The 7,833-nt window shown below is 56.7% G+C and overlaps 1 protein-coding gene and 1 long non-coding RNA gene across 2 annotated transcripts in view; one reads left to right on the plus strand and one right to left on the minus strand.

The window, feature by feature from the left end:
• Nucleotides 1-2,907, minus strand: part of SLC9A1 (solute carrier family 9 member A1) — a 29,902-nt gene extending 26,995 nt beyond the window's left edge. Inside the window, exon 1 of the mRNA XM_064635276.1 lies at nucleotides 2,439-2,907. Coding sequence (XP_064491346.1) covers nucleotides 2,439-2,775 — 337 coding nt within the window. The 5' untranslated portion in view covers nucleotides 2,776-2,907. The remainder of the gene's footprint in view (nucleotides 1-2,438) is intronic.
• Nucleotides 2,908-3,814: 907 nt separating this feature from the next.
• LOC135402265 (uncharacterized) lies at nucleotides 3,815-6,790 on the plus strand. The gene is made up of 2 exons (XR_010425069.1): nucleotides 3,815-5,151; nucleotides 5,315-6,790. It is a non-coding gene; the product is annotated as an uncharacterized LOC135402265 (long non-coding RNA).
• The last annotated feature ends 1,043 nt before the right edge of the window (nucleotides 6,791-7,833 follow it).

Below are 7,833 nucleotides of genomic sequence, written 5' to 3' on the forward strand. Positions count from 1 at the left end.
TCCTGCCATCCCAGTTTGTACTACACAGCAGTGCAGGTTGTGTAAGAGCTATTCCTGTGTGGAAAAAAGCCTGTTTTGCTGCTCCTGAACAACATCCTGTGATCCAGGGTGGGACAGACAAGGCTGGGATTTGGACATGGAGCAGCAGCTCACGAGTGGAGGGAGCTGTACCAGCAACTTGGGAACTACATGCCAAGACAACATGAACAAGCAACACTATCCCCATCAAAACCACGGAGAGGAGGCCAAGGAAAAGGACGTCCCAGGACTGCACTGCTGCCACAGCCCCTATCAGAGGTTAAGGTAAGCTAAGGTGTGGATTTTGGCATAATTGGCATCCCTGGAGCTCTGCAGAGCACCTTCCATCCCCAAGGACCCCTGCCAGACCTTCAGCCTCTCCTAAAATACACCCCTTAAACACGCACAGTTGCATAATATTCGTAACACCTAAGAACTCGCCGACAGAAATAACTTTTCCTGCAGCACAAACCAGCCCCAACTCCAGGCAAGGACGGCAGGAACAGCTTCCCCCGGGGCCGATGATGACGGAGGGTGCCCGTGGGAGGATGTCCCCGTGTCCCCCACCACGGACGCCCCCCCGGGAGCCGCTTCCCGATGCCCATTCTGGTGTTTTCCAGCGGCGGTTTCCCAACGCACACCCCGAGCAGGCAGGGCCGCAGGCCATTAGCCCCTCCTTTCTCCACCAGCTTCCGCACACAGATACTCCTGATTTCATCACTCTTTGCTCTCCGAGGCAGGAGGACTGAAAGCGCAGTGCAACAGCCCCGCACAGCTCGCTTAACACGCGCTGGGAGAGCCCTGGGAAAGAGGTTTCACGGCTGCGATCCCCCCATGGAGAGGCACCTTCCAGCTGAACGTGCCTGAAAATCATTCTGGGCAAAGCCAGGAAGGGATAAACCTCCATGGATCCAACCCCCTGCCCCAACTGCCTGTCTCCCAGACAAGCCTCCGGGTCTGAAGTGTTTGCACTCCTGCGCCTACACGAAAATAAAACACCCAGGAGGGGTTGTGAAAACGGGGATTTACCTGCCTACTCACACTCACACCAAGCTGAGAAGGGGATGGGATATTTTTAGGAATACGGATCTGACCTCCTGGGGGTCTCTTGGACCCCTCCAGACCAGGACAGCGCACAGTTTACAACAGGCATCAGCTTAAAAAAGCTCCCAAAGCGAGATTTCCCTCAGCAAGCTGGAGTGCTCCGTAAGCACAAGAGCTGCCCTGAGTGTTATTGAACCACTAATGGTAATTGAGGAGCAAAATTTAAAAAAAAAAAAAAACAACAACAAAAACAAACCAAATCACCCTCCTCACCAGCTCCAGGCAAACATTTCGCCTGCCCTCTTGGCTTTATCAGCACGGATAGGACCGGGGCCAGCTCAACCCCTGCACTGCCAGGAGTGCGGAGCAGTTACATCACATCGCTGGTTTGGGGTAACTCGGTTGGCATGGATCCAGCTCCAGAAGTTTGGAAAACACTTTGTCAACAACACCCCCGCCCCGGCAGGCTGATGCTTTCCCAAGAGCAGGTGACTTTTCCAGCCCTGCTGCCCGTTATCCTTAATGCGGGAATCCTCCGGACGCTTTGCAGCAGAGGCAGCTGCCCACCCCGGTTCGCTGCAGAGGGGGAGGAAGGGGAGGCTGAAGCACCGGGAGATTTTTTTAAGTGACTTCTCCAAGGTTACAAAAGGCATCTGTGGCTGAGAGAGGAAGAGAACAACCCCGACGCTTCTGCCCTGAGTGTCAAAGCAAACCTGGTCCAAGCAGGGGATGGTCGGGGGTCACGGAGCATCTTCAGCCCTGCTCCCGGGCAGGGAGATGAGCGAGTCTGCGGGAGCAGAGGGGCTGAGGTGCTGCTGCCTGCCAGGCCCGGGACAGAGACCCAAGGTCGTGGGCAGAGGGGTGCCCACCCCAGCCCAGCAGGCCTGGAGGGGGTGTACAGGACATTTAGGAGAATTACCCTGGGATGTTTGCGGTAGTCATACCCTGAGATGCTCAGGAGGGTCTCTCCTTGGGATGCTCACAGGGGTCACTCCTTAGGATGCTCAGAGATGTCTGTCCTGTTCAGCTGGGAGGTCCTACCCTGGAATGCTTGAGGGGCCATCCCTGGGATGCTCAGGGGGTCTCTCTCCTTGGGATGCTCCGGGGGTCACTCCTTGGGATGCTCAGGGGGTCACTCCTTGGGATGCTTGGGGATGTCTGTCCCATTTGGCTGGGGGGTCCCACCCTGGGATGCTCAGGGGGTCCCTCCTCGGGATACCTGGGGCGTGACTGCTCCATTTGGCTGGGGGTCCCGCTCTGTGATGCTCGGGGGGGGGGTGTCCCTCCTTCAGACACTCGAGGCCCTGCTCCATGACACCGGGGGCCCCTCCCCAGCCGCCTTCCCCGTGACCCCCCCCACGCCGCCGCCCACCTACCCAGCTTCATGAGGCAGGCCAGGAGGATCCATAGGGAGATCTCGAAGGGGATGCGGACGTGCGTGTAGTCGATGCCCAGCACGGGGAAGGCTTTGCGGGGCTTGTGGTGCCCCTCTCCCGAGCCGTTGGCCGGCTGCTCCTTGAGGGGGTGGATCACCTCGGGGGCCGCGGGGGGCGCGGGGGTGAAGCCCCCGATCTCTCCGGCGGGCAGCGGGGCGGGCTGGCCCGGCGAGGGCTCGGAGGTCACCATGGGGTTGGCCTGCAAGCCCTGCCTGGGCAGCAGCGGCCCCAGCAGCAGCAGCGCCCAGGGCAGGGCGCGCAGGGCCGCGGCGCCCATGGCGGCGGCTCGAGGGGCTCTGAGGGGCTCTGGGGGGGCGGCCGCGGCGGCGGCTCGGGGCTGGGGCCGCCCGGGGCTGGGGCCGCCCCGCCGGTACCGGAGCGCAGCTCGGGGCGGCCGCGGCGCCGGGGCTCGGCCCAGCGAGCGGGGCGGGCGGGAGGCGGCGGGGGCGGCGCCGGCGGCGGAGGGAGGGAGGGAGGGGAAGGGGGGACGGGGAGAGCGGTGAGGGGGGTAACGGAGGGAGGGAGGGAGAGAGGGAGGGGAAGGGAAATGGCGGAGCACGGGGGGGGGTGGGAGGTGGGGTGCAGGGGGGGACACGAATGGGGAGAGGGGATGATGGGCGTGTCAGGGGGAGAGGGAGGGGAAGGGAAGGGGAAAAGGAAAGGGCAGAAGATGGGGTGCAGGGGAAAGGGGGTCCAGGACTGGGGAGAGGGAGATTTGGGGATGTCAGGGGGAGAGGGGGAGTTGGGGGTGTCGGGGGGAGAGGGGGAGTTGGGGTGTCGGGGGGAGAGGGAGGGAAAGGCAAAGGGAAAAGGAAGGGGGAGAAGATGGGGTGCAGGGGAAAGGGGGTGCAGGATTGGGGAGAGGGAGAGTTGGGGGTGTCGGGGGAGAGGGAGGGAAAGGCAAAGGGAAAAGGAAGGGGGAGAAGATGGGGTGCAGGGGAAAGGGGGTGCAGGGGGGCAGGAATGGGGAGAGGAGGAGTTGAGAGTGTCGGTGGGAGAGGGAGAGGAAGGGAAATGGGGGAGCAAGGGGGGTAGGAGATGGAAAAGAGGATGTGGGGGTCAGGAATGGGGAGAGGGGGATTTGGGGGTGTCAGTGGGAGAGGAAGGGGAAGGGAAAGGAAAAGGGGTTCGTGGACGGCGGTGCAAAGGGGGGATCACGGGGGGTGGGAAGTGGGGTACAGGGGAAAGGGGGTGTGAGGGAGCAGGAATGGGGAGAGGGGGAGTTGGGGTGCTGATGGGAGAGCGAACGAAAGGGAGAAGGGGTGCACGGAGGGGGGTGCAAAGGGGAGGGCAGGGGGGAGTGTGGGCGCCTGGAGGTGAGGGGGTGCAGTGCAAAGTGGGGAGCAGAGAAATGGGAGGGAGCTAAGGCAAGGCTGGCACCGGGAGAGGAAAGGCAAGAAGGGATGCAGAGAGACGATGGGGGTGCAGGAATCAAAGGCACCCCAGTGCAAGGGCGGGGAGGTGCCAAAGGAAAGAAGGAAAACGGGATCTGCGAGCAGGTGCCTGCTGCTGGAAGGGAGCAGAGAGGTGACACAGCACTGCACCGTGCCCAGCAGTGTGTGGGTGGCAAGGAGATGGAGGGCTGCACAGCCCAGGCACCCTGTGGGGAGTCAGACGGGGTTTGTGGGGCTGGCAGAGCACCTTGGCTTGTCAGGAAGAGCCCAGCAGCCACCTCTGTGTTTGCTCCTTGAAGAGGCACAGCTGTGGTCTGCGTATCACTGGGAGCAGGAGAGCTGCGGGGCAGTGGGGTTTGTGGGACATGGAGGGGTCTGATGGGCACTGGCTGCTATTCTGGCCCAGCCTGGATCTGTAACCCCATCTGTGCTCGCTGGAACGGCCGTGCCCTTCGCCCCGGTCACCAGCCGGGTCTGAGTCACCAGGAAATCTGATAAGGCTCCAATAAAACCACTGGAGTAGCGTTGAGGGGGGGTTGCTTGGCACTGTGTGGCCGGGCTCAGCCGCCCTGATTTCTTGGCTCTGCTCCCGACATCCTGAGTGTCATATGTGTGTGTGATTAGAACAGTCCAGACCAGTGGGAGTTTTGACCTGGTTTAGCTAAACTTCAGAAGCTAAGGGGCCTTTCGGTAAAGATGCAGTCCCTAGTCCTTGGGGGGGCAATGTGTGGGGAAGGCACGGGCTCTTTTTCCATGACATGTGGCAGCTAAACCTCGAGCTTTGAAGGTTACGCCTGTTGGTTTGCATCGGTTACATTCTTAATTTAAGACGGCATCAGTTCCCAGAGCGCTGGTGCTTGGAAGGCTGCAGGGAATGCAGCCCTTCCCGGCAGGCAGGAGGGGAGCCCAGCAGCCCCTGCTGCAGCTCCTCGGTGGAAATCATCCCCAAACAGTGACCCATCAATTAAAGCGACTCATCAGCCCCAGCAGGAACCAGCTAGGTGTGTCAATTCCTCTCTTCCGCTTGGTTATGTGCTGGATATTCAAATTAATCTGTTTTAGCAATTAGACAAGAAATCCTGAAGCGCTTCTCTTTTTGAAAGGGCTTAGTCATAACTGGGTGAGAAGCCTGAGCTGAGGCGATGCGGTTGGTACACTTTGGGTTGAGGCAGGACTGTGCACTGGCAGCGAGAGACTCGCTGAGGCGAAAACACGGGGGCTGGTTTGCTTTCAGAAACAGTTCCTGGAAGCTAAAACAGGTACAATGTTCCCATGAAATAACTGGGTCAGGTTTTTTCTACCTCCTCGTGCCTGGATCAGTCGGCAGCCAGGGTGGGTAGGGCTGGATCTTTCGGTACGTGGCTGTTGTGCGTTTGCCAGAGGGGGATGAAGCATCAAATGAAGTCCTTGCTGCTTTGGTAGCAGGTTCCCAACTGGCTGGAGACTGTTGAACTCTGCAAAAAATTCCGGTTGGTGCAGATTCTTGACAAGGAGGAAGACTTTCCATCCCTGGAGGTGTCCAAGGCCAGGTTGGACGGGGCTTGGAACAAGCTGGTCTAGTGGAAGGTGTCCCTGGATAGTCTTTTACAGACCATCCAGCCCAAACCATTCGGTGATTCTGATTCTATATTCCTGCTTCCTTCGGATCAGGAGATGAAAACCTGGAGATACCCAGTTAAACCTGTGTTGCCAAGTTAATCCATCACTGCATGGATTATCCATGTCACTGCAGCGCTCTGACAGTGGCAGATACCCCCATCAGAGCCTTGGGGCTGGACCTGCCTTGGGGCTTCATCAGTTCTTTGTGTCTTCTTTGTGTTAGGAGAGGACTCCAATTACCTCCAGCTTGTCCTGGCCCAGCTGAGGTGCTCAGAGTGACTCCTGGAACACTATCCTTGCACTGGGAGAGAATGTAATTAGAATTAAGCTCCTTAGCCTGGGAAGGGCACAGGGTGTAAAAATTGAACTTTATGTGCATGTTGTGGGTTTCTTACACTGAATTTTCTTTTTTTTTTTCCCTGCGTGTAGCATAGATTGAGGATAGAAAAGGAGACAGATTTATTGAAAGTGTTAAAAATGCCTTCTGAATTAAATTGTTTTCCTTCAAACACTGTAAAAAGGGGCAAGGCCAGCTCTCAGGCAGTTTTATTCCTTGCTCCCTGTAAATTTCCTTAAAACCCACACCCTGTTTCATGAGGGTACTTCCCCAGGTGCAGGAGCTGAGGTGCTGGGAGAACACCTTGTTTCCATTCCCCAACTTCGAAACTGCAGCAGGAAGCTTCAGATCTGACATCCAGAGCGAGCAAGTCCTCCTTGTCTCCAGCCCTGTTATTCCTGTCTGTCACCAGCTTGAAAAAAAAATCAGGCTCCCGCGCCCCAATTTTCTCTCCATCAGCAAGAAAAACTTCCATGTCAAGGGCATCCAAAGCCTGCCCGATTTTCTCTGTGGAGCTTTAGATGCCCATGGGGATGGTATCTGAGAAGAGAAGATAAAACCTTTTTGTAAGGATGGTGGTGATGGATCCCAATTATTATTTGTTTAATTAAAAGACTCCGGACCGATGCAGAGGCAACAATTAACAATTATCTTCTGTAAAGAACTTTGACAACAGCTGAATAAGTTAATGCATTATGAGATGGAGACAAATCATTGCAGCTCTGTCATTTACGAGGTTGGAGGTGTAAGGGAGAGTCCTCAGGCTTCCACATACTGTCTGATTTAAGGGGCTTTTCCTCCTTCTGTTGGAATAAGCAAGTAGCAATTTTCTTCTGTTGTGCAGCTGGGATTATCTGGGAGCCAGGGAATTAAGATCTAAATGAAAATTTATACTATTCATTACACTTTATTAATAGACCTTGGGGATGTTTAATTGTGGAAATAAATTATAGAGGGATGAATTGGTAAGTTTTGATTCCGTTTTACGCACACTCCCTTTTTGGGAGGGTTCGTTGAGATAATTGGGACTAGAGGGGACACCAGCTTTGCCTTCATCCCAGGCCCGTCCCCACAGTCCGCAGGGCCAGCGAAGGACAAGGCAAAGGGAAGGGTTTTGCAAACACTGCCACCCCCTGGCTCTTCCCACGGAGTTTTATTTTCCAGAAAACCCCGAGCTTTGTGCTGCCTGGGCGAGCTGCTTCTCGCACACTTCCCTTCGACAAGTCGTGCTGGAAAGAGCAAGCGCTGGGATGGGTTTTTCCACAGGGGCTTGGTCACAACTCGCTTCCCGTGGAGAGGTCAGAGAATCACAGAGTATCCCGAGGAGGCCACTGAGATGATCAGAGGGATGGAGCAGCTCTGCTGTGAGGAAAGGCTGAGGGAATTGGGATTGTTCAGCCTGGAGAAGACTACAGGGTGACCTAATTGTGGCCCTTCAGTACCTGAAGGGAGCTGACAGGAGAGATGGAGAGAAACTATTGGCAAGGGACTGGAGTGACAGAACAAGGGGGAATGGCTTCAGACTAAAAGAGTAGGTTTAGATTAGATTTTAGGAAAAAATTCCTCCCTGTGAGGGTGTGAAGGCCCTGGCACAGGTTGCCCAGAGAAGCTGTGGCTGCCCCTGGATCCCTGGAAGTGTCCAAGACCAGGTTGGATGGGGCTTGGAGCAACCTGGGCTGGTGGAAGGTGTCCCTGCCCATGGCAAGGGTGGAATTGGATATTCTTTAACATCCCTTCCAACCTGAACTGCTTTGGGATTGTATGATTCTCCTGACCTGAAAGGGACCCACAAGGATCATCCAAGTCCAACTCCAGGCCCTGCACAGACACCCCAACAATCCCACCCTGTCCAAGCCCTCCTGGAGCTCTGGCAGCCTTGGGGCTGTGCCCACTGCCCTGGGGAGCCTGTTCAGTGCCAACCACCCTCTGGGGGAAGAACGTTTCCCTGATATCCAACCCGACCCTGCCCTGACACAGCTCCAGCCGTTCCCTGAGTCCTGTCCCT

The sequence above is a fragment of the Pseudopipra pipra genome, chromosome 24, assembly GCF_036250125.1.
Source record: "Pseudopipra pipra isolate bDixPip1 chromosome 24, bDixPip1.hap1, whole genome shotgun sequence".
NCBI lineage: Eukaryota > Metazoa > Chordata > Aves > Passeriformes > Pipridae > Pseudopipra > Pseudopipra pipra.